The sequence below is a fragment of the Poecile atricapillus genome, chromosome 20 (genome assembly GCF_030490865.1).
Source record: "Poecile atricapillus isolate bPoeAtr1 chromosome 20, bPoeAtr1.hap1, whole genome shotgun sequence".
NCBI lineage: Eukaryota > Metazoa > Chordata > Aves > Passeriformes > Paridae > Poecile > Poecile atricapillus.
This window is the reverse complement of record NC_081268.1, coordinates 1,938,813-1,965,621: the sequence shown is the minus strand read 5'-3', so window position 1 is coordinate 1,965,621 and position 26,809 is coordinate 1,938,813. Positions and strand designations below refer to the sequence as shown.

At 41.2% G+C, this 26,809-nt stretch overlaps 1 protein-coding gene across 7 annotated transcripts in view; it reads right to left on the bottom strand.

Annotated features, from left to right (window-relative positions):
• DENND1A (DENN domain containing 1A) overlaps nt 1-26,809 on the bottom strand; it is a 153,702-nt gene that overhangs the window by 47,106 nt on the left and 79,787 nt on the right. For all 7 annotated transcript variants that reach the window (XM_058853400.1, XM_058853403.1, XM_058853401.1 and 4 more), the window contains exons 11-13: nt 24,826-24,871; nt 16,067-16,168; nt 9,877-10,002 (exon numbers count right to left, since the gene is read on the bottom strand). In XM_058853400.1, the coding sequence (XP_058709383.1) occupies nt 9,877-10,002; nt 16,067-16,168; nt 24,826-24,871 (274 nt within the window). The remainder of the gene's footprint in view (nt 1-9,876; nt 10,003-16,066; nt 16,169-24,825; nt 24,872-26,809) is intronic.

Below are 26,809 nucleotides of genomic sequence, written 5' to 3'. Positions count from 1 at the left end.
TTACTGGAGACAGCTTCGCTGCTCACCCTGAAAACTCACTGTAAGAGAGCTGGACTGCAATTCACTGAACAGGTAAAGGAGAGCACATGATTGAGTGACATCTGGAAGAGAAAACACACTCCCAACGTTAGCCTAAAATCCCCAAATGAGGGGGCACATATGGATGTTCTTAAATCAAGCAGTCCTCCCTATGCAGTGGAAGCCACTGTTCTGAACAAAACTTACTTAGAGCTTGACAGATACATTTGGGGAATATATTGACACACCTGTTTCAACTAAAACTGTTCCTTTAAGCATGAACTCCCTTGGTTAGCCTCAGTTTCAGTAACAACAAATGTACAAGCCCCCTCCCTTTGTGAAAATGCTGGCTAGGTGCTGTTAATTCCAGGTACTCCTGTGACCAAGTATAAACAGCAGAGCCAAACAGCACCATCCCTGTCCTTCAGCACAGCCTGCACCCCCTCTGGTTTTACTGCCAGACACACAGCAACCATTCAACACTTCTCCAGTTTTAGGCAAGAAATTCAGGTAAGCAACAGCATTCCCATTCTTGACTGCTTTCAAGTAAAATATTCTCATGTGTAATAAGAAGGCATCTTTAGATAGAAGTGTTCTTTATTTTTCATATATTCTTGAGAATATGTTGAGACTATGTAACAAATTATTGGTTGCCAAATGGGGGATGAGCTTTACCCATACAAGTACAGACAGATCCTAGGGAAAGGCAAACTAATCACACATATAATCCTCACAAATTGCTTTCATTTTCACCAGTAATCCTCTCTAAGAAAAAATGTTCTGGACATACAGACTTTAACTACTGCTTGGAGAGCTTCACCTAAATAATTCTTTGATATATTTCTCTTTTCATTGAACACCAGGAGCAAGGGAAGTACATATATAATCTACAGCTTTTAAAGGGCACTCAAACTCTTGGCACCTTTATTTCCACAGTACTTCTAAGAATTCTGTATTAGTTACTAGCTCTGAGTAACACTTGATGCCAAATTAATGTAATACATCAAATTAATGTAATGTCGATAACAACTTTAACACTTTTGGAATCAACAACATATATTTATGGTATATATTTAACAGGCAAACAGTTATATGAGCTCTACTATAAAATTTCTTATTATATGAATCACTAACCTAAATACTGCACCAGGAATTACTCAAAAGACAGCTACACTTGGACAGAAGAGTAACCTTTAAGGAGTTAAAATGTCCTCAACTACAAGTCAAGTTGAAACTTATTTAATTAGGTTCTGTATTTGAAAAAATGAAATAAATTCTTTCATTAACTAAACCAAACTCCCTTAAAGGCAACAATATGTTCCCTCTCTGTCAGGACAGAGCGCAATGAAATCTTTATTTTAATTGGGGTTAGCTAAGGGGCCATTTGGCTTCAGATGCTTTGTTTATCAGCCCTAAGCTTTACAGCTTAGCCAGGACTTGAAATATTTTACTACAGAATGATTTAATTTAAAAAAAAATTAAAAAGAAAATAATAATAATAAAATAAATAAATAAATATACACACACTCTTCCAAGGAGTATTTTATAGAAATAATTTTAAATGTGCATTGTGAGAACTGGAAGGCCAAGTGCAGGTACCTTAAAAGGACCCCCCCAATTTCCTTTAGTGTTGCTGGCTCTGGATGTCCTGTGCAAACCCCTGCTCCAAGGGTTCTGCACCCCGGCCTTCCAGCAGAGGCAGCTGCACCACCAGAGCCAGGCCCTGACTGCCCTGACCAAGCCAGCAAAAAACTCCCTTTGGGGAGCATCTTTTAAACTCTCATACAGAAGCCTTGGATCTGAAAAGCTTACAGTCGATCACTTCAATTTTAAGACAAAGCAAATGAATTCCTAGTTGGTAGATGATATCTTTTTCCTGTAATAAACTAATTTACAAATCTCAGACATCTCCAGTAATACAGTTACTGAAAATCCTACGGAAACAACTATCAGAGGAAAGGACAGTGAACAGGAGCTCTGCAAAATCACAGCACCAGTCCACTCCAAAGTGCAGCTAAAATTTTTTTAATAATCCAGAAAAATTTCCTGTGTAATTGTGAGGATCGAGCTTAGGCTGAATTTTGGACTTATTCCTTATTAAAACTCCAAGCATTAGAAGTGTTCCCAAAGCCAAAATGAAATGAAAAAAAGAAGAAATAAAGAAAACTCCAAGACTAATTTCCACAAATTACATACATCTGATGATATTTTTGTATTCTTTTCTCCTCGATCACTGAAATGTGATGAGTCAGATCCTTTTTTTTTTTTTTCCCTTCAAAATTATAAACCTGGTATTATTTGCAATTGTCTTCTGGAGGCCACTGGTGTTATGTTGCTGAGTTTTATACATATCACACAACACAGAACACCACGTACATTATTTTAGTTAAAAACCATGCCAACAGTATGTTATTAATTCCAGTTTAAGAATATGACTGTATTTTAAAACCAAAACTTATTCTTTGCTTTGTCATCAGAAACAAAAGCATTGCTACTGACTCCAGAAGAATAACGCTTATTTTAAACTAAACATTGAGATTTGTGTTTCACCTTTGTGCTACCTGAAAGAAAATATATCAATTATAAATTAAATGTATTATTCATATATATTTTTTAATTTCTTCTTTAGACAGCTTTGTGCATATCTGCTCTGTACTGTTTTCTCATGAGAACTACAATAAATGAGCTGTTTCTTCAACTTCACAGCAGGTATTTTGATTTGAGAGTAATCACAGTTTTCTCTACAATCTTTATACAATTTATGTCCTGATCATCTAACAAATAAGTAAAAGATTTAAATTGACATCAATATGTATACCTTTTTCTAACAGTGCAAATTAATTGTATATCTCTAAATGAGAAAAATGTTTATTAAAAAAAAAATCTAGTGAATATACCAACTATTGAGTTCAAAGCAAAGACACCACATGTGTCTAAATAAATATCAAGGAAGTGTCAGAGGTAAATGAGGAGAGACCAGGTGAAATGTGTGTGATGTGTTAATTGTATTCAAAAAAATAATAGAGCAAGACAGAGAAGCTGAACTTCCAATTATCATAATGGTATCTACTTCACAACACATTTTCAAACTTGAAAGAGACATTTTAAACCATAGGAATTCTGAGCAGAATACCTCCAGCTGTGCTCTGCATAAATCTTGCACGCTGTACATACACAGTTTATTTAAATACCAAGTAAAGTTATGACTTACAAAATGCATATTTCAGTCACAATAGAATATCTGTCATTGCCAGAGCTGCTACTCACTGAATGAAAGGCTCAGAAAACAATGAATTAAATTAGAAAAAGATAAGAAAGGACAGAATGTTTTTATTTGACGTTTTACCAGACTGAAGTAGCGTGTGTTTTAAAGAACAACGTACTTATCAGCCCTCTGCAGTTTTTACATTTTTGTGTTCCCCAAAACAGAAAAAGAAGAAAAAAGTGGTCCTCAGTGTGAGACTAAGTTTTGCCTATACAGCAGTTTGGCCATGAGCCAGAACTTGCCTTTCACTAATGCCTTCCCACGGCAAAATCAATGCTCTGTGTGAAGAGCAGTTGCCTGGCTCTCTGATGCCACGCAAGAGCCAAAGCAGAAAGGGGCCTTGGTCCCTCCTGTGTTTCCCAGCACACACGTGAGGTTCCCTGAGCGCCAGGGCAGTGTCAGAATCTCCCACACTCCACTGTCAGTCCTGGCTCAGGAGCAAAGGGCTCCTTCTGCCTTTAGCCCCACCACATTCCAGGTGTCACTGTCACCCAGCTCTGCAAATCCTTACAACTAATTGGGATTTATTGCCTTTCACCTGCCTCCTTTGCTACCACACCAGTACAAACTGTACACTCCCATTCATACACAATATACACCATGAAACCCCAGAGTGGCATGACTTCTCTATTTCGTTTCTAACCCAATTAAATATTTGAATTTTTATCATAATTTCATCAACTTTTATCTGCCACTGCAGGCTACTGTACAAATCCAAATCCCAAAATCTCTTCCACTATCTTCTGTCAACAGAAGTGATACTTTCCCTTCAGTTGTTCAGCTGCTCACACTACTGAGAATGTTCACTTCACTCCTTGCCTACCTGCCCAAAAGGTCCTTGGGTTGGGGTTTTTCATTGGTTTGTGGGTGTTGGTGGGTTTTTTTCTTAATACCAGATACAACAACTCATTTGAAAAAACACACAGTCGCTGAGTGCCTCACACAGAAGCTGAATTCAAGGGTGATGTTATTTTCTGCTTGGTGTTTGTTTATGTGCCTCGTTGTTCCCCTCTAAGTCCCCTGCGCTTTATTAGTTCAGGAAATATCTCCAAGTTCTCCTTCACGGAGGCATTTGCACGAGGCTGTGCACTCACAATTAGAACTGAAGTATCAGGAGACAACGCCGTGAAAACACAGGCAGGAGTCAGCCTAAAACAAACAACCAAAGGCTTGAAACAAACAGACAAGAAGCAAAAACAAGTGCAGCAAACAGCACAGACCCCAGAATCAGGTGTAAGAGGCACATCCGAGCAAGCACTATCCAAATCCTCGCACAGCAAAGGTGACAGAGCACAGAGTGCTGCTCCCTGCACAGCCTGCCCTGTAACAGGGAGATTGAGAGGCTTTGGAACAAAGCTCCTTTTATTGCTGCACCACCACCACAGAAGATCCCGGCTGACGGCTGAACGCACAACTTCTATGGGGGCTGCAAAGTTACTCACACAACACAGCCAAAGATGGCTCTCAAACTGCCCAAAGGTTCCACAAACTAAGTGACCACAAAACTCTAAACATCAGCATGAAGCAGGTAAACATTAATAATCTCAAAGCAGACCTGTGCACATCAGCATTCTGCCACCACACTCGAAGGAAATTCACGTTTCTGCTGTTACTGCACAGCCAGATGCAGAGCACCCCATCCCTTACTCTGGCAAAGTTCCTATGCCCAAAACCATTCCCATGATGGATTTTAGAGGGGGGTGTTTGCTATTCTTGCTTTGATTTGGGTTTTACTGGAGTTTTACTTTAACATGTATGATGGACAGGGAAGTTTGCCTGCACCTTTCCAGGCAGAAGCACCACAGCCAGCAGACGGTCATGTTAACTTTCTCAAATATTACTTTTTATTACCTTCCCCTCAGAACCCTGGGTTCCCCCTCCCCTTAGCGTGGCATACAGAATTAGATAATATAGGATCTTATAACAGTTTGGAAATTACAAAACAATTCTATTTACTACATACCAGACTGCTAGAAGAGATTAAAGAAAACATCGTTTCAGGTTCATTAACATATGTATATCTCAACAGACTTAGATGTAGAATAATAAATGCCATTTTGAAGAACAGTAACTGCTTGTTAGAAAAAGAGCCATTTTTAAGGTTTAAAACAGCAAAAGCAGAAATTTGTCTATAGCAACAGTAAGGCTCAGAGAGGAAACAGCAACAGAACAGAAATGAAAACAAACATCACACAGAAAACAAACAAAACTGTGTTTCCCCACTAAATCTTTTCCAGTCAGTGACTGTGAATTCAGACCTTCCCATAGATGGTAAAACACAGCAATAGTTACAGGTGGCTTCTAAGGGAGGCTGCTGAAACCTTGGGTCTTTAAAATGTCACAAAACAGAGAATCCTTAGAGTTGGAAGTAAAAAGCCTTAAATTTCAGTTCCAGGATATACAGAAACTCAATTTATGTCTGTGTTTATCACAAAAAATCAGATTTTACACACTGTCAGTGCCACTCTCATTGTCTACTCCTACCTGTCAGTAAAGTCACCAGGATGACATTTAGAAAGTACTGTCATTTAGGCACCCCTAGACTGTCTCTACAAGTATGGATTTGAGAGCTCAGGCACTTGAACAGGAAAAGAGTAAAGATGGGTGGGAGAAAATTCCTGATGCTATACATCAGCACTGACTTACAACAGAACACAACAAAACTGCAAGTAAAACAAAAAGTTCTATTTAACAAGCTTCTGCTCACTGTTTCCCCTACAACTTGGGGTTCATTTTAACAGTTATATAACAGCTATATAAGCATTAGGGATCATCCTTCTCCATATTTTCTACAGATGGACAAACACTCAAAGCTCTGAACTGTGGAGACAGCTCTGGTGACAGGGAAGTATCTACTCTGCATGCAGTGTGTGCCTTTAAAATATACATGCAAGGAAAAGAAGCTAGGCAGAAGATGGCCATGGAGAGGAAGGAACTGGGATGTGGCAATTACTGGGAGTTGGAAATGACTATTTACTCTTCCACTGAATAACTTAAAAAAATAATTCACCATGGCAACAATCATACTTCATAGTAGATAAAGCACTGAATGCTACAAAGCCTTTGCAAAATGAATTATGCACCAGTACGTAGCATGCACTTGCTTTATATTACTGCACATACATTCCAACAAAATTTCCTTTTTGACTCATCTGGCATTTGCTTTCTTACTCTGCACCAAATATCATCTACTTTTCTGACTCTGATCTCATGAATCTGGAATTGTTGAAGGCATTTATTGTGTCTGTTCAAGAGACTCCTATAAAATAATTAATGCATTATCTTCTTAATTGAATTGTGTTATGTTGATTGCTCAAATTGCATTTTATTATGAGAAAATTAGTATCAAAGTTACAGTTATGAAAATCGGTAATACATTGTCTTCTCTATTTCAAATCCAAATATAAATTATCAGGCTTTGACAGGACAACAGAACTTAGGCAGCAATGTGCATATAACACACATTCCCCCACCAGTGTAGTTCAGCTAAACCAGTGTGAAAACTAGAATAAATAAAACATCTGTGAGTTTCAGTAAGTAGTTTCATATTAGGATCAACAGTTCACAAATTAGAAAGTAACTTCAGCACTGTAAGCACATGAAAATCGTAGAAATAAAAAGCACATTGACTGCCTCAGATTTCTTGCTTACTCTTAAGTGGCTGCATCCAAGGAATATTTAGGTTAAATTTAAACCAAGTCAATTCAGAATAAGTCAAATAACCAGAAATTATCCAGTTTACAACTAATGGCTGCTCAGGCAAATAAACCTGAATAAGACTGAATAATTAACCATGAGAGAGAATTAATTGATGCTTTACTGAAGAGATTCACTTATCCTCGGTACTTCTCAGTGCATGCAGGGAGGTATCAGTACTCATGTGAAAGGTGTAGCTCATGGAGGAGTATTTACAACACGCTAAGAGGATGTAATGCAGTGGTTTCCTACAAGTACCAGCCCTGTCAGAATGACTGCAGTGCCAGAGGACAGGCAGTACTCTTGTCATTTGGGATGCCTGTAGGTCCCAGCCCAGAGTGCAGCTCCCACAGCAAGGCGGGGACAAACCCCTCGCAGCACCGCCCTGCACCCCCGTGTCCTGCTGGGTCACACCCACGCCCCGCTGCTCCGGGCCAGCCCACGCGGAGCTTACCTCGACCCCCAGGTGGGGGGCTGTTCTCCACAAACACTGGGAGAGTCGGACTGGAATGCCTGGAACCACTAGGTGTCAGCAGAAGAAAGTGCACGGCCGCGGCTCCCAGCCCGAAAATCTGAGCCTCGCTTCCCAACATCCCCCAGCTGCTCAGACCTACCAAGCGCCTTTACACACACCTCGTATTCACACAGATCGTTCTGCTGAAGATGATCTACTTGTGTGAATTACATATTTAGAAGAGATAAAAGCACTCCCTCTGCGAACAACAAAAAAATTGGGAATTTGAAAAAAGTCATTTGAGTGAACAAAATGCTCACACTGGTGTCACAGGTAGACATTTAAGCCATATGCATCAGGATAATTTGCCTCAGTACAGCCCAGTGAACACCCAACTGCTGTTGAGTTTGGCTAGACTTAACAGCAACAGAGCTTTGTGGGGCTGTAAGCACATCACAGCCAGCAGATACTCCTCTGCACTTTAAACTGGCTTCGTGCAGCTACGGGAAACACTGTAAGAAACAGCACTGCAGTAGTTATTTTGTCAAGTAAATATTACTATTATTATTATTATTATTATGCTTGCCAGCTGTGTACCTGGATATCTTTTTTCATGCTATTTCTAGTTACCAAAGGGCTCAGAAAGTTCATGGCAACAGAAACTCCTTGCCAGTGTTCTGTTTATATGTACATTACACAGCCTTGTATCTCTAGAGTAAAAGCCTCTGAGCAGAATAAGAGCTCTTACTATACTAAAGTATAATAATGTGAATGTAGAGCCTGCTCGGTGACACATTCTGGGCCTACACAGAATAATGAAAAATAGATTCACACCATTTATCCCAAAAAGTCAGCTCATACCAGTGAGATAGTCTATGAAATTAAATTGTCTTATGAGACAGAAACTATGAAAGGAGGAAAAGCTGCTGCTTCTTTGAATTTATTTTCTTATTATCAATGATTTTAGATGAACAGTCAGGTTTCTGGAGTTACAGGACATGAAATGCAAAGAACCATCTCATGTTTGGTATTGCTTATGTCCTGTATTTACTCCACGTGAAGCTGATACATGAACATGAAACACCTGCAAATTTGCTTTATCTAAATTTCAATACAGAAAGGCATAATCACAAATCAAACTACTGATTTACAAAAAGCCTTAGGAAAGAAAGCCCTGAAATTTTCCGCTTCCTGATTGTTAAAGTGAATTTCATGACATATTTGTGCAGCTATATTTACAAGTTTTCTTTGATGGAATGATAAGCAAACCAAACCATTTCTGCTACTTCCTCAGGTTAGCTGTCCCTCAAAGTTGCACTTTCTAGGGGCGTGCCACTGTCAACTCATTTCAAATGTTCATCTTTAACATTCAGCCTTCAAAATACCAGATGGTATTTCCAGAACAGCAATTTAAATTTTTATTCTCCTTCATAAACCCCTTAACTAGTTAATCTCACACACACATCCAGGCAAAGCATACACCAATATTCCCAGAGTTGCCTGGCAACTACAGGGAGGAGCACTGGAGAACAAGGAAGCCTGCAGGGATGGAGGGGAGTCAGTGTCTCCCCAGCAGGGATAAAGGAGGCTCACAGCCAGAGCGCCTCGCTGCTTCCATCTTTGTCATTTATATGGTCCCCATTTTAAATACCTCCACAATTTCACCTGAGATGCTTTAAAAGCCCAGTTCTTACACCCACACATACACACACAATTCAAAATTATTTATTTTTCACACACACACAGATTTCCCCAGTAAGATGTGGAAGGACTTGCGCTGACTTGAAAAGTAATTTTTGAAACCTGAATATGAACCACTGAAATGATGCTTATTTCACGGTGATAACTGGGCTGTTTAAAAGTCAGGCTGAGCTATGTTTTCCTTCTGGCTTTAAAAATAACAAGACAAACTACAGTACTGGAGACACTTTAGCTACTGAAATCCTCAAGAAACACTATATCCAAAGTCCAACTTTTGGCCATGTAACCATTTAACATCATGGTTAAAATTAAATTTATCACACGTCTGCAGGCCAGACCTTTTCATCAATCTTCAAAGAGCAAGAGAATGCCAAATACACCACCTTTCAACACAAAGGCACAATGAAGAGATGGGTTTTGCAGAGGAGGGAATGGTCAGCTCTGCACTAGCCTCTTATGATCATTTATTTATTCTTTTTTATCATCTCTCCTCTAATTTGACTACCTTCAAAACCAAGCAACACCCATACCTTTCCATGGGAAGGTTATTCCCTGTGTGATTGATCGTGCTTGTTGCACCTCTTTCATTTTGGAGACTTGAACACTGTTTTCAGTACTAGTCTGCCGAAGAGCCACCACGCTGACCTTAGGAAAAGCTGGTTATGCTACACTTTGAATTGTTAGGTTTTTTCTCCACCACAGCTGCAGATTTACATCTTATGCCAACTAATTGCCTACTTACAGGTTCAATTTTCAGGGCGTTTCTGTAGCTCCCAAAGAAAGCTGCTTGTGCTTTCAGAAACGCTCTTGCAACACCATCTCCAGTGGTTGTAGAGACTTTCTTCAATCTGTTCTTCAGTGCAGAAACCTGAAATCACACAGCAGGTCTAGATCACTCTCATATCACAAACAAAGCGCAACACATCGGGGCACAGCTAAATGAAAAATGTGCTAACCACAGCAGCAGTTATGACAAAAGGTGACATTGTGAATTCAGAGATGAATTTTTCAGTTCTAAAAGCATTACTTTTCAAGCTGTTTTGCTTCTCTAAGATATGATTGGATTCTATTCAGAACTAAAAGCTTCATTGAACCTTCCCCCCTACTTAAAATCCACTGTTAACATGCTGTTGAGTACTCTTTTAAAGGTAGTCCATGAAACTGTGTCACTCTTGATTAGAATCCATGAAAGAATTGCAGTTAAATTAATTCGAACATCAGATTAATAAGAGAAACTGCTCTGCACAACCAGGCCGTCCATCACCACCAAGGCTAGGAACAAATCCCGAAGGTTTGAAAAACCTATTTGCCACAAATACAAGGGGTTGTTAAGGTTATATTCCTTCTCATTTCAGAGCCTGGGCGGGCAATGACTCCGTGAGGGCCGTTCGTGGCTGTGCGGGGACCCTCAGCAGCCCCCGAGCCCGGCCCAGCCGCCCTCCCGCTGCCCCTCAGCAGCACCCGGGCCAAACACGCACACCAGGCACGGGGGCTCAAGGAGATGTGTACCCACGAGCCGCAGGCTCGAATGTGGAAAGTTAGTTTAATCTACTGGCAATTAAAATACAGCAGATAGTGAGAAACAAAGACAGAAAGTTAACCACCGTCCCCTGCCGCCGCCTTTTACCGGCCCAACTCCCCGCCCCAGCCCCGCCTCCCCTCCTCTGATGTCAGTCCCGACAGCCCCTCCCGCCGTTCTTTACTCCTCTCGCTTTCCCTCGCTGGCATCTGGGGCTTTTTGCCTTCTCTCACACGTTTTTGGAGGTGTTTGCCGAGGGCTCGGCCGTGCCCGGGATCCGCAGTGTCCTGCCCCTGCCGCCCCTCACGATTCTCAGAGGATTCCCTCACGGCCCCTCACAGCAGCAGGACCAGCTGAGGTTCCGACACAGATCTCACACAACGCAGGGCAAGAAAACCCAAATACTGCGGCACTGCTTCTTGAAAGGAATTCAGGAGATGCTTTTAGAGGCCATGGCCACGCCACGAGCAAAGCCCGAGTTTAGTGAAATACCTGACACAAAAAGCAGGCAGGAGCCACAATTTCAGGGGAAAGGCAGAACGGCAGGAAATCCCTAGTTAGCCCGATTTGCAGGAGAACATGTCTGACTCCATAAATATCCATCTGATTAATTTAACAGAAAGAGCCAATAACTAGCAAATCTTCCTTTTCCAAACACCATACTGAAAATCTCCATGGGGTAGCTCTGTGTACTTCACACTGTGCAAGAAACGCTGTAGGAATATTATTGACAGAGTGAGCAGATCCTCTGGTAGTGACCATAACTAACTGTTTTCGGAGACTATGAATTACACCTCATAAAATACAAGCTGATGGTTCAGATGTTCAAAGTCACTTTCAAGACCTTCTCCCCATCCTCTGGCTCTCAACGAAAGTTTGCTGTGGCCTCATCCGTATATCCAAAATCCTACCAGATGAGTTTTCTCAGCCTTGAGGTGCTGCCACCAGCCTGCCTCGGTCAGCCAGGGCAGCCTGATTTTCCTGAACTGTTTGGGAATGTCTCAGTTCAACCCCTGCCATAGAACAGCTCTAAGTTAACTTCCTCCTGCAGCAGTCTTGGATTTGGGGAGGGCACTGTGATTCCTTGTCGTGCTCCACAAGTGTTAAATATAGAATCCATGCTGGGCACTACTCGCTTTTCTTTTAGATGTTATCTTTGCACTTGTGTTTACTAGAACAGTTGCAAAGACATTTCCTTTTAAATCTTCTGCAGATCCTGCTGTAAAAGGCATTTCATTATTTAGTATAACAGAAATAACCAAGAGCGTGTCCAGCACTGTTTATATATCTGAATGCTTATGCCAATGATCCACGCATTAATGAGCCCACAAACCCATATTAACATAACACGATACCAGATTTAGTCTGAAGCCCGTAAAATAAGCTCACTCCTATTCACTGAGATAACGTTCCTCGAGGAGTTCTGTAATCCTCTAAATATAAAAGCTTCACCAGATTGTCAAACCCAAACAGCACACTTCATGTTTGAAGGGGTCTAGACTTGTAAGGTTGAAATATGCTTTTATTTTGTGTATTAACTTATATAAGCCATTTAAAGGCAGTTCTTAAAAGTGGAATAAAATATCCAGAGCTCTGAAAAACTTTCAAATCTATCTCTGACATTGTTGTAAGGGATTTTCTTTAAACATTCATGTGAAGATACAGAACCTTCCATCTATACAGAAGGAAAAAGCTCTGTGCTTTGTTTTAAACAAACCAGGAGTTCAGAGGGCTGGTCACAGCTTTTCTGTGCTTCAGCTCCCCTGGCTGGGACAGAAGCAGAATATTGACTGGTATTTTGCTATACTTCCCTGAACACTGTAGGATGTCCATTTTATATATGTGGGATTACTGCAATAGGCATGTTAATTTTTTAACAAAAAAGAAAAATGTTAACAACAACATATTTAAATATACTAACAAGCAGCAAAAAAAATCCACCCCAAAACACCCTTGTGTACTCTCTGGAAAAAATTAATATGTAATATATAGTAGACTATACAAGCAGAATTAGGGTTGTTTCCTGCCTAAAAGAGACAGTGATACTTAAAAAAACCCCTCAAATTGTGACCACTGAAAATTAGGCTTATTTCTAGCCAAACAGACACATATACATGCAGTCTACCCTGAGAGTATTTTTAAAGATTTTTATACTTCTGGCAGTTGAGGTTTAAAGGTCCGATTTCAACTCTCACCATGTTTCAGAATGCAATCTGTGCAATGCAGCAGAATGAAATGGTTCAGTAAAGGTGCTAGTGGAAATTCTTTTAATTAGGTCCAAGGCTTTTCAGTTGTCAACATGAATAAAGCAAGAAATGTTCTACTGCAACCACAGCGTAAGAATTAAAAATGGATTCACCTTTAGGAAAATGGTTTGGCTACAGAGCTGCAGTTTGGTACTCCTGGCTGCCCTGGAAGCAGCAGCTCGTTCCCTGTGTGAAAAGCAGCAGCCCTGGTTTCCTGACCGTGGTTCCTCGGTGCAGAGGGGCAGCAGCAGCCGCAGAGCCGAGGCCGGGACGCAGCAGCCCCGCACACGCCCCGGCCTTCATTTAGCAGCAGCCACGAGCTGACAGAGCAAGCTCGTACTTTATTCCTTACAACGTGGGGCTCTGACTACAACTATGACTAGAAGATGACACTTATTTGGAAATACATGAAAAATCCATACGGGTTGCATAAAAAAAAATTACTACCCCCTCTTTGCTATTCGTTGCAACACAGACGGTGGTGTAGGAGACTTGTCAGCAGCAGATGCACTTATTGTAATCACAGTCCTTAATAAATCTCTTTTTTAATATTGATTATTTTAAAAGGAAAGTTACTTCCCAGGGTGCTCTCATGCTGCCAGATTTCCAGCAATACATCAGAAGCAGAAGGTGAAGAAGGGGCAGGTTTTCACACTTCAAATAGTTAATCAGTAACACAGTAGTACAAATCTTGATTTTCAGGGACATGACCTGACTACTTCAGAAGCCTGACAGGCAGCAGGTACTGCTGAGGTAAACTAGGGCAAAGGAACAACTTGAGCTGACTATGCTGGAACTGCCTCAATTCTGTCCAGCTCTTCTGCCACAAATTCTAACTGGAAAGACTTTTCACTGGGTCCTATGTTTGTCTGGATCCTAAGAATTAGAGAATAAAGAAGAGTTAATTGATTCTTGATTTCCAGGAACCAGTTTAGATAACAACATCACTATCATGAAACTCAAGAACAACTCACTACCTGAGGCTCTAAAAGAATCATAAGACTTCATTCACTTGATTTACAAAGCAGTTCAAGGAGAGAGGGAAAACAGCTCTTAGAAATTTTCCACTGGATTAATTACCTGATGGTGAATGCACCACAGAGAAGATGTTCTTGCTCACTGATGAATATAGATAAGATTTAATTTAGAAAAGTAAATTTTGTCTATTCAGCAGTGCATGAATTGCTCACTGCTCACATTAAGTAGCAAAACTGGCAGAGTAGTTTGACATAACAGGCATTTATGATCAGGAAACTCTTGAAGACATTTTTAGTTTCTTAGATCATAAATGCATCTACTTAGACTAAGACCAGTGGGGAGACAAACTCCCAAAATCTCCCAGGGAAGTAAAAAGTAAAAAAAGGAAAAAAAGTAAAAAGTAAAAAGGAAAAAAAAAGAAAAGAAAAAAAAAGTATAATGGATTGGCTTTAGCTTGTCCCTGCTGAGATGAACAACTTGATCCACTTACAGTTCCAAACACATGATGCATGAAAGAACTGACAGAAATTCAATTCTTGCACAGCAGAGCAGCTGCTCTCTAGTGGTCAAAGCCAACTCTGGAACCGTGTGAAGGGAGAGACCTGGAGGAGGAACTGCATCATCCAGGTAACTGCAACAATGTGCCAGAGCTAAATCCCACATAAACCCCCAGCCCAAACATTAATTACACAACGCAACACGACTCAACTTAAAGCTTTGTTGTGAAAAATATTAATCCCAGCTGTATTTATATAGCAGTTGTGAAAAAAAAATACCCCATATATGCTACTGGTGAGCCCTGACAGTTAATTGAATTTGCTGGCAGCACTTCCTCTGCTCTGCTCTCAACATCCTCCGAGATAAAATGGAGCTTTTAAATAGACCTGTGGAAAACTGAATCAAGAAATTTGAACTAATAAAACACAACTCTCTACTGTTATAAAAGTGAAGTAAAAGTAAATAATGAAAGGAAGGAAGTCTCTTAAAATTTATTACATTCCAAAGCTTGAAGTTCTGTGTTTATTGGAGAAGTCTCTTCTGATGTTCTACAGTGTGCCCACAACAGCTCCTTTAATGAAGTCTCATAAAATCTAATATAATACTTGATTGTTGACAAATCATATACATGTTTGAGGCCCCGTGTTCACTGTATCCAGACATTTCTTACATAATTCCATGAAATTTACAAGTCTGTCATTCCCGGGTTGTGGATAATGGCACGAGCAGTGACCAGCTGGCAGCTTTGGATGCTGGGAGTGAAATCAAAATGAAAAACTATATAAAGCCAGAAAAAATCATGGAATCAACTTTTACAGACTAAATGCTTGACTAAAGCCAAAACGTTCCCAATCAAGATGGCCCTTTCCTCCTGAGCTCCTTGTTTTTGCAGAACGGATCCCATCGGAATGCTGGGGGTGCCACAGCAGGAGGCACTGGGCATTCACCACCAGCTTACACTGAGCTCCCTGCACATCAATTCTATTTCTCAACTGCACATAAAAATGTTGGGATCTGACTGTCAGCACAGTATTCCCAACTAGGAAAGGAAATCCAGATTTTCCCCTGCCACGCTCTCCTAAACATTCACTCTCTGCCTTGAAAACAGCTCCTGACACTCTCACTCCTCTGCTCTCCCCTCTCAGCTCCTTCAGTGGAGATGATGGCAGCAGCAAGTGGGATATCTTTGTGTCCCCTTGAATGTCAAGTATTTATACACCATTACTATCAAGTTATTAAAACCATGAAATAATTTGCCAATAAAAAGGGTGAATGAGAAAGAAAATGAGTTCTAACAGTGATTGAAGTGAATATGAAGGCACCCATTTCAGATCGTATCTCAGGATATAGAATGCACAAAATTCTTTAAAGCTCACCTGGAAGCTGTCACAGGAAAAAAAGCCACACAATTTCGTTTGGAAACAACAGTTAACTAAAGATGCAGGATTTCTAGCTCACTTGAGCATTAGCTGATTTTCACTGGGAGGCTTCAATGCATGTCTGCAAATGTTGAAACAAACATCCCCAAACACTTTGGGACAGCAAGAAGTGAGGGAAAGCAGTTCAGTGCTGCCACCAGGAGCTCCCAGTGACACCCCTCGGCCACAGCAAGCAGGAACTGCTGTCAGGAACAGAACCCTTGGATAAATTACCTCGGAACAGAACCCTTGGATAAGTCACCCCATACATACCACATCATTGGGGAGGCTCTGAAGGTCATCAAAAGGGGTTTCCAGTGTGTTGGTGTCTACATTAAGGATCACCACATCTTCCAGGGCCATGCTTCTTACTTTCTGTACATGAGCAAATTCAGGAGAAGGGAAAGGAAAATGTAAGTATGGGGAATTAAATGTCATGCATAAAGGACACAAGTGATGGCAGAACAACACGGCTCTACAGACCCTCAACCATTTAAAAAACAATCAACATTCCTGACTTCCTGTTATCATTTGTTTTATTTATTCATTTTACAACGCTAAAAAATTAACCTTCAGCTGGCAAAGGGAAGTTCTTAACATGCACACTGAAATTTGTCAAACCACAGGGTCTGTGATTATTCAAGCAAAGATTCATTTCAAACACCTCTACTAATGTTTGTCTTGGTGTCCTGTTTGCACATTTAACAGTTTCTAGTCAAGTCAGGATTTCAAGCAAAGAAAAAAAAATTAAATAAAATATTTATTAATATTTCTTAACGATTAATTATTAACAAATTAATGTTTATTAATTATGTTTAATATAAAATATAAAAATATATTTGGAAATTCATTTAAATAACTATAAAGAGTGGATTTTCCAGGAGTTGAGAATTGCATTAAGGGATGGGAACAGGTTTCCAAATTCCAGCTTGAATTTTGGAAGTCTAATAAAGACAAGTTTACAACTGCATTTAAGTAAAATGGATGCTATGAGAGCCCAACCAGTAAATAATTAAAATGGGGAGGAAAAAACAAAGTTAAGAGAAATTTAATTCCACCATATCCTGATCAGCAAGTCTGAACTTTCCTGTTCCCATGAACTGAGAGAAAGTTTCTAATCTAGTCTGAAGTTCACATCTTCTGTAACAGTACTTACAAATAGAAAAGAGGAACCTATTCCTCAAAAAAACCATCATCAGTACCTGTGACTCTGAGTGTCTAAAGGTATCTGTGATCTAAGCAAATTTAAACACTGCCAGACTTGATTTCCCTGCTTAATCAACAGTAAATGAGTCACTGATACCAAACAGAGCAGCATTTAAACACTTAACACTTCTTCCACTAACAGCAGACTTAAATTTTTTTTTTTTTTTTTTTTTTTTGACTGGCTAATCACACAGGTTTAATGTCTTCAAATAAAGCTTTGAAAATTCAAAATCAGAAAACTGGAATTATAGAATATGGTAATTGAGGAAATTTCCCAATTACACTGTAAAAAAGGTTTAAGTATCTACCTACTTACACACAGGACCAAATGAAAGTTACTGAGCAGGAAAGTGAACAAAAACATACTCAATTTTTAATTAAGGTTTTGTGGGGTGGAGGGAGTAGTTCCCTTTAAAAGAAAGGAACTAAAGTCCTAAAACAATGGCAAAGTTGAGCCTTAGGCAGCTAAATAATTACACTCAGTTTTCAAGGCTCAGTCCTCTGTCTATAAAGCAAACTGCTGTGTACTTAGGGCTGAAAAAAAATCCAACAACCATAAAACCCACTTTGTGGACATTTAAGTTTAGGTCTTCATGAGACATTTCTTTAACTTAAATAGAAGAATATTACATTTAATGCTTTCCATATAAAGAGCACCAGCACTGCCTGACAAACCAGGTACTTTGCTTGCAGGAACCAAAGGTCAGCCCGTTGGCTGCATCTGATAAACTCTAAAGCAATCCAGGAGCCTTGTTCCTTCTAGGAGTCCGGAAGCACCAGACAAACTGATTTGCTCCTTCCTGTTTCAGAAAATTAAAAATCTCACTTATACTCAGAGGAGTCTAAAAACCTCCAACAAAAAGGTCTTGCAAAATACTTAACCAAAGCCAGAAGCTTGTCAGCCTCAGTGCTGGCAGGACAAGACAGAAGGAAGGAAACCCTTCTCCTGCTTGCAGCCAGAGCAGCAGCACACGAGCAGTGAACGTGCCAGGGGTGTTTCTGTACCTCTGGTGGTGAATCTGCACCTCCCCTTCAGCAAAATGTGGGCTTTTCTGGAGGACAGGCTTGTGCCAAGCAGGGCTCAGCCAGGGGGGATACCCCAGAAGGATGCTCTCATGATACAGGCACTGTAAATGCTGCTCAGTGGGATCACCCCACACCTGGCCCTGAAACCATCACATCCAAAAGGAAGCTGATGTAAAACTCAGCTGGGCTGCACCTTTACACCACCAAGAGCTCAACCTCACTGTAAAGATTTGTAATATTTGTACAAAGGCAGTGGATTTCCCTTGAGAGCAACCCTCAGATTTAATAAAACACTGGAGACTGACTTGATTAATAGCATCTGTCTTGCAATGCATTCAAAAACATACAATTTTTTGATGGTCCAATTGTGGCTCATTCTACAGAAATGCAGACTGACCAGTTCATCTTAATCTTTAGTTGGTTTTATCACCTCCTGTCACTATCACCTTTGATAAAGCTAGTATCAGGCAGTTATAAGGACTTTTGTTAAATAATCACGTTTCTTTCATTAGACCTGGCACCTAATCAGCCCAACCAACATGGAAATCACAGTATTTACTCTCTTGCTGGAATTTGAGTAAAAATTCCCATCATTCAGCTACAATTCTCACATTAAACCCCACTGGATTCTGTGAATCACAAAAACCTGTAGGTCATTTTTCACAAGTATAGTTTGTGTGTTGTCATGGCTCTCTGGAAATGGGAAGGGACAGCCAGAAGCCACACACAGCCCCAGTTGGTATTTCACAACTTCCTGAAGAGCTGAACAAAGTTTTACAAGTGATACCTGTGCAACAGACTGGACTGTATTCAGTAGGTTCATATTTTGCTGTAAAGAAATGTGGATAAGCAAGGACCAAGAGGAAATATGAACATTACAGATTCCTTATCTCATTTTCCCACAAATCAGGGATGTACTGAGTCAAAAGGAAAGATTCAGTGAAAATGTGCATCACATCTCACTCCTGCAAACCTTTCTTAACCATCCTTGCCCAATTACTTGTAGCCATAATTAATCACCTAAAATCCATCTAAATCAAACTAACATCTACACCTGCCTTTTATTTTAAATGTCTCTTTTTAAAAGAGTGGAGAGGTATGGAAAGCTGGTTTAACAAGCACACTGAACCCATTGTTTATGGCCTCTATAAACATGGCTTAGTAAGAATTACTGACTTAATCAGAGAGAACTTATCTCCTGGTGAAAAGAGCACTTTAAATTTCAGAAATGGCACCTTTACTGTGAAAATCTCTTAACTTTTCAAACAAACTCCGGGGGGCCTTAAACACCAGGTCCGTAAATAAGCGCAGTCCGGGTGCCTGCCCCGCTCACAGGCAGCCAAACACTCGAGTCATTTAAAGGTTTTATGTGGAAGTTCACAAAAACACAGAAACCATATTCTAATAGAAGAATTAAGGGGTGCTCCTCCATCCCACTCTAGAAGCAATATTCATCCATAACAATAACACCAGTTCACACTAAATGCCATTTTATCAGCACTGGCTATCCTTGACAGGTTCTGCTGCCATAAAGGAACCACAAGTTAAACTTCTTTCAGGTGAACAATTTTATTGAATAGTTTAATTTAAAACAAAACAAAAAACCCCTCCACAACCGTCAAACACCAGCACCCCCTGCCTTTCCTCCCACAAACCAGGTTTGCGTAACTTCACAGCTAAATTGCTGCCAAAACATAAACCAAGTCGATCATGAGGTTTTATAACCAGATACAAACGTGATCAGCATCTTAAAAAATGTTGTAACAGTGAAAGGGTAACATACCTTCCACCAATTCTTTTAGAAAGGCAAGAACTAACATTCTAGCTAGCCTGTGCACTAGGTTTGAAATTGTTAAGAAAGTATGATTCACAACAAGTCTAAAATCCATTTGCTTAATGACTTGTCTCTACTGAATTAATAGTTTCCATTTATTTTCTTAAGGAAAACACCACATCGCTGCAGACAACAATGTGTCAATCTGGCTGCCAGAAGCAGGAAAGGCAGCGGATATAAAATTTTATTATTTCATGCCCCAAGAGCAGCCAGAAGGACTTAATGAAATCACGGCCAGATTTACAATCTGAAATGGCTATTCAGCAGACAGCTCTGCTTAAGCGGGATGTGCCCCCTGACCCCGGGGCCCTTTGATCCGGGCACAGCAGGTGGGCTGCCCCCCCAGCCCATCTCCCACCCTTCCGCCCGGGCACCCCGAGCCTCTACAGGTGATTCCCCAGATCCTTATCACAAGCAGCTGTTGCCAACTGAGTGACAAACAGCACCCGTGCTGTGGCACACCAGGAAAACCTCTCTGCTTCTGGGGAAGCCTGCTTGGTACTGCAGGGCTTGGCCTCTGCAAACTCAGCCTCAAACATCCCCCAGAATCCCTTATTAAAACATGGTTCTTTTTTTCATTTTCCCAATAACTGGATAAAAGACAATTTCTTAAGTAATCTGCCATATTTTTAAATGCGTTTTCATCAATACTCCTGAAACCACGTACAGCATATCGGGAATATTTGTGAGTGGCTAAACTGCATTTAGGGGTTTAAGACCTGGATTTAAGTTAATCTATAGCCCTTCATAAAAATCCAATGGAAAAGCTGCACTGCCTCAGTTACAGGTAGAAAAAGCATTGATTTACTAAGTATAAACGGGTGGCAAAAGCTGATTACTGCTTCTCACCCCAGTCAAAAATATAATTAACAATTAACAGTACCAGTGGCAGATGCCAGTGGTCAATGGACTCTCAGGATGTGCTCTGGGAAGGGGAGCCCAGGCAGGGTCGGGGCCTGTCTCACAGAACCTGTGCTCAGGGCTCGTTAGCTCAGACTCAGTGCATGCTAATTGAGCTATGGTCACACTGGATCCTGAGCAGGGCATCCTCACCCCCAGCAGGAGCAGGGGAATGTGCCAAAAAGTGCTCCCCAAATGGGTGTGGGGGGTTCTGAGGGCTCCAGCCCCACTCCCCTGGCTGCACAGGAGACACTGACACCAGGTGAGATCAGCCACCATGTCCTACCACGTGTCACACAACAGGAATGTCACTGAGCGCTTCTTTCCTCACATGAACATTTTTACTGATACCAGGTTGAAGTAAAACAAAGCTCTGCTCACACAGCTTTTATTATATACACCAGGGTCCTCTTTCCTTAGGATAAAGGTTAGAAGAGCATTCTGAAATGCAATGTGCAGTTTCACACAAATTCTGGATAATCCTGCAAGAATTACAGTCCTGAAGCCCCAGAAAAAGTTCTTGAATAACTGGAATATTAATAAAGAAATATAAGAAATACTTTTCCAATCACTATTTCTAACTCTAAGTGCTGGCTGCGTGCCCCAGGCAGAGCAGGAAAGGGGGGATGTTCTCCTAAGTGGATCCCGGCACGCTGGAGTCGGCTGCCAGAGCTCCACATCTCAGAGCCCAGCACAAGCATCCCCAGCAGTCAATCAAAACCACATGTGCCTGAATTCCAGCAGGGAGCTCCTAGGTCAAGGGCATTCCCCCTCCATCAGCACCATCACACTGATAACCTTCCTACACAAACAGTTACAGAAACAATCGCTTTCTCTGACAAAATGGAAAAGGCTGTGGGTAAGTTTGACACAGCTTCCGACACAAAGGGCAATTTTATATAATCTGAAGCCTAAAACAGCCTACAGTGCACAGGCAGAAAATAAGATAGTGAAAGGGGTGTGTTCTTTTGATAGTTTCATTTTCCTATCTCATTATTTATCACTACTAAGTACTTATCTTCATCTAATATGAATTCAATTAGTTCCATAAGCATGTTCCATTATTCATGTGATAGCTCCAGCCTTGCTTATCCAACAGCTTATAAACTTTTAGCCTTCTTTGAAGTCACTTTATGGATTGCTAAATGGAAATCTTATAAAGAATGACTAACTAGGTGATGATAGAAAAGCTGAAAAATAAGAGCACAAAACACAGCTCTGTATTTTCTACCAAGGTTTTCCCCCATAAATCAGTTGGAGCCCTCTGACCTATAACAGGAGATTATCTTATCTCACTGGAGAACATTTCAGTCACAGCAAATTAGATTTAACAGTCAATGGATAGGCTTGATATTTTAATCATAAGAAAAATTTGTCATTTTCCATTAAAATAACTGTTCCTTCTACAGAGCCCCTGTGGAACACGGGAAACTGCAAAGTAACTTTAAGGTACCAAACAGTTCAGGAAAGATCTGTCGAGCTGAGAGAGGCTGGATTTTGTTTAAAATCACCAACACTTCTGCTTCTTCCAGAGCCCCCATTCCAACACTGGGACAGCAAAACCCACAGAAACAAGAGCAGAGGTAGAAAATATTTGTTTCCTATATACCAAATCTCATCTTGCCTTAACAGCACAGCTCTCCCTGGGCAAGATGAGGCTGCCAGTAATGCTGGCACAAGGAGGACAAATCCAAGCATGGGAGCTGCTGGGGCAGAGCCTGAGCCCAGACCTGCAGCACTCCTTGGGCAGGGTCCACCTGCAGCCTCAGCTCAGATCCTGACACTCGAACCTGTGCATCAACAGAACACTTTTCAAGTCCTGCTTGTGAAACTTCAGCATTTAGAGAAAAAGGAATACTGAATAATGGCAGTGTGTAGTTCTAGCTTATAAAATTATTTTGATATGGAAAAAAAGTGTATTTTTAAACAAATACAACTGCCAGATCACGAGAAAAGGAATTGCTGTTGCAATAACGTTACTCTAAACAAAAAAGCACACAACTTTTCATATGAAGGAAGTGCAAATAGAATGAACATTCAATGCCACAAGCAAGAGGTAACCTAGGAAGTCCAGCTCATGTGACAAATGTCACCTTTCCCTTGCCCAGGGCACAGAAATTCTGCAGCCCTTGCCACCAGACAGATCCAGCAGCCACTGTGGAATTTTATGTTATTTTTCAATGGAAAAAGCAGAGTTAGCTGCAAGATGCAGTTCTGTCTGTATTCAATCTATCCATAAGAGCAGAGAAAAAGAGTTTGGTTTATTTATCTAATTTATTTGATAAGACACTTTGAATAACTGTACTTTGCCAAAGTGTGTCTGTGTTCCAGAATCTCTGGCTATTCAAAAGCCAGACTGGATTTAGTACTAAACAGATTTTTTCACAAGTTACTAAAATGGATGAAAATTGGCTTCTCCAAGAACAACTCCTTTTTTTGAGTTTTTACAGATGGAGTTTGGAAGGCCCACAGAGCCCTGCAGTCTGAAACACGGAGACAAAGGAAGAAGCAATGGATTTATGGAACAGGGCAGGAGTGAGACATCACACAAAGCAACTCCAAGGTGTAATTATTAATTTTGTTTTCTATATCCATTCCCAGGCCAAGCACAGAGCTCATTGTGAGCACAAATATCTTTGAAAGCTGCCAAGTGTGTGTATGGAGATATTCTCCCATCTCTCCCATCTTTTACAGATTTCACAATAATCACACCTATGATTGCATGGGATGGATATGGGGCAGAAAGTTTCTTGATCAGTATGGAAAATCCATTTCTTCTTAGATATTCCCTCACTCCTGCCTGTGCAGTATCCAAGGGTGATTATGAGGAGCTCCTTGAACAGAAGCATATGATGTGCAAACAAATGTATGTGTTGACTTTTAAACTAATTGGTTATTCACAAACACATTGTACTGCAATTCTTTACTTGGTTTAGCAGTATAAAGGGCATAAAAAGTCATCTGCAGCCAGGATGGTAAGGAGAAGAAAAAAGACATCCTGTACATTTAATCTATCTTTTAATGAAAAACTGACTTCTAAAATTACCTCCCATTAATGCTGGGAAAAGGGGAATATTACACAGCATACACAAGCACACAGGGCATCATTATTACACACATTTCCCCTAGTGAAAGAACATTTATCAATATTTCCAGAAATTAAACATTTTTATGGACAATACAAGAACAATTCCTCCATGTGATGCAAACCCTGGCTGTCTAAACGGTTCTGTACCCTGAACACGAAGGCCCCACTTCCAACCACAGGATCTAAACCAGGGACACAGGTCCATTAATGTCCAGGGGCATGTGCAGACCCAGCTCCCCAGTCCTGCCCCAAGGAGGGGCTCCCAGGGCAGGAATGCCTCTTCCCACCTGGAGCACTCCTTGGGAAGGGGCACAGTCAGGAAGGATGAGGATTTCAGAGGCACCTTAAGTCAGTATCTTTTGTTGTCCCCCAGATACTTTTGAGGAAAGTCATCCACTGTTTCACCAGTGCTGGAAGCAAAAGCAAATGTGCTATTTCCACTTTCAGAGTTTTTTAAAAAAAGTCACATGAATTACTGGGAATTGTTTATAGGAGAAGCTTTCTGTGAGGGCTGGTGCTCTGCCAGCTTTGTGTTAACATTAACTGCAAGTTCCTTCTTTTCAGATCTTTTGAACATTAAAAAAATTACAATCTGTCTGCAAAAGCCTAAAAGAGAACTGTAACTGTCAACATTGTGGTTTAATATCGACTCTGCCTTTGTGCCTGAGTCCAAGCAAGGCACTGAACTGATTAAATGAAGCCCCAGGGTGGGGAGGGGAGCACAACGTGAGTTTGTCACCGCCGAGCTGTGAACGGGAAGTCTGCCCAAGGAGCTCAGGGGAGCAAATAAGGCTCCTGAAGATTCAACATTATCATGTATGCCTCACTCCAGCCACTCACTCACCCCCAGCATTCCCAAATTAACAGGATTATTTCATTTTTAAGCATACGAATGAATGTGTAATTGCTTACAGAATCTGGCTCTAAATCTGTAATTAATCACTGTATATAGTTTCAGAAATGGTGAGAGAGACTTACCTCCATCAAACTTAGGTGTATTCCAATGAGGTAGGGCATGGGGGCACTGTGGAGAGGAAAAGAAACACGGCTTTACATCCTCGTAACACTGAATAACACACATGACTTATAAAATTAGCTGCAGGAGAACACTGGGATACTGGATTAGATTTTGCTTTAAAAATAACAGATACATATATACAAACCAATCACGTGTGAACAAAGTCTTAGTCCATATCTGAAAGACCTTCTTTAGTATGCAATAACCTCTCACTCCTATAAGACTTCACTTTTTCTTGACATCAGAATTTTTAAGTGACTAATTTTAGGCAGGTACCTAAGGACAGATATTAAACATATCCCTAACACTGGGGTCTTTTGTTAAAAAGCCAAACAAAATGTGTTATTGCAATTTTAAAAACATACCCAGACTTTTCCAATAGTGTTCTTTCAAAAACTGCACCCTCTCATAGTGTCAAGTGATGATTTAATGTATCACCCAGTTGCTGTATCACCACCTACAAGTTTTGAATTATTTGAATGAGTCCAAACATATTTTTTTGTTAATCTTGACATATTTTCATTTCAAGAAAACATAAAAATACTTTTGAAGATTCTGATAAGCTCCAGAGTTCCTGGGACATCCACTGATACCAATATTCCCCTCAGAACACAAACTGCAATACCCCAGAGGCTCTTGGGCCAGGTTTTAGCCCCGGACAGAGGCGTGGCACCCTTGTTAGCCCACAGAACGCCAGGGTTTAAGGGGAGGCCGATCTTCTCCATGTCCTTTCCTGGCACGAGCAAAGCCCCAGAAGGACCTGCCCCCAGCAGAGCCCCGGATGGGAGCTGCCTCTCGCTGTCCAGGATTTCCAATACCGAGCTGCAGCCTCCCCCTCGCAATCAGAGCCATCAGCGAGGCTGCCAGAGCTGCTAATTGCAAATATGGCACATCCTGCCTGCGAAACGCAGCGCACACAGACAGACACAACTTCTAAAATAGAGCCTCAGCTCGCTTTGGATACAGAAGCTCAAAGAGCTCATTTTCAATTTCAGTTGAAAAAATGAGAGAAATGTCACTGTACTGCCTTGGATTAAAATATCTCCCATATTGCTGCTCTAAGCTGGTGCCTACTGCTCAGTAAGAGCAGTACAGTGCTGAAAAAGCTCCTGAGACACCAGGCCAGCAAAAATCCCCGCTTCTCCTTTTTCTGAGAAATACCTTAGAAATGTATTTACTGATAAGCATATTAATATTTATGTTGCTTATTAATACACACCCTCAATTTGCCAGTCTGTAGGATGCTCTACCAAGGTGGAGCCCCTGCAGTAGACATTCCATGTGAAACCATTTTTTCCCTTTCTGAAATGGGAACACAACTTCCACAACCCCTTCCCAGTCCACTGGCAGAACACTCCAGCACTTTGTCCCACATCACTGCAATAAGTGCACCCCCACAACCCCTTGGGACAGAGCCCAGAGGGGCTGCCACAGCACAGAATTATCCCAAACTTTCTGTTTCCTGGGAATCCCACAGGTGGCAACTGGAGCAGCCACCCAAGCCCCCGGGCGGGTGTGACTGCTGCCCAGGACCCTCGCCCACGACACACGAGGGCTGCTCAGCTGAGCGCTGCCTCGTCATGGACACGTCTGATTTGTGACAAATGCCATCTCTGCAGCTCCAGGAGCAAGAGAGCAGCCTGGAATTTCACACGGAGGGAATGAAGCAGTGCCTTGGCCATGGCTGCACGGCCGCCCCCGAGCCGGGCTGTGCTGCTCCGGCCCCTCCGGTGCCACCGCCACCAATGTGGTTCCAATTAAGAACTTCCAGCAACGCCACAGCTTCAATCCCCACCGTACAAAGTCGGAACCTCGGCAGGAAGCCTTAAGCCTGCAAATGTCTCATCTCGTGGAACCTTGGCTAATGTAATGAAAGGAAGCAGGAAGAGTGCAGTATTCCTGAAAACCAGCCATTTATTAACATCTCCAAACGTAGGAAGAAAA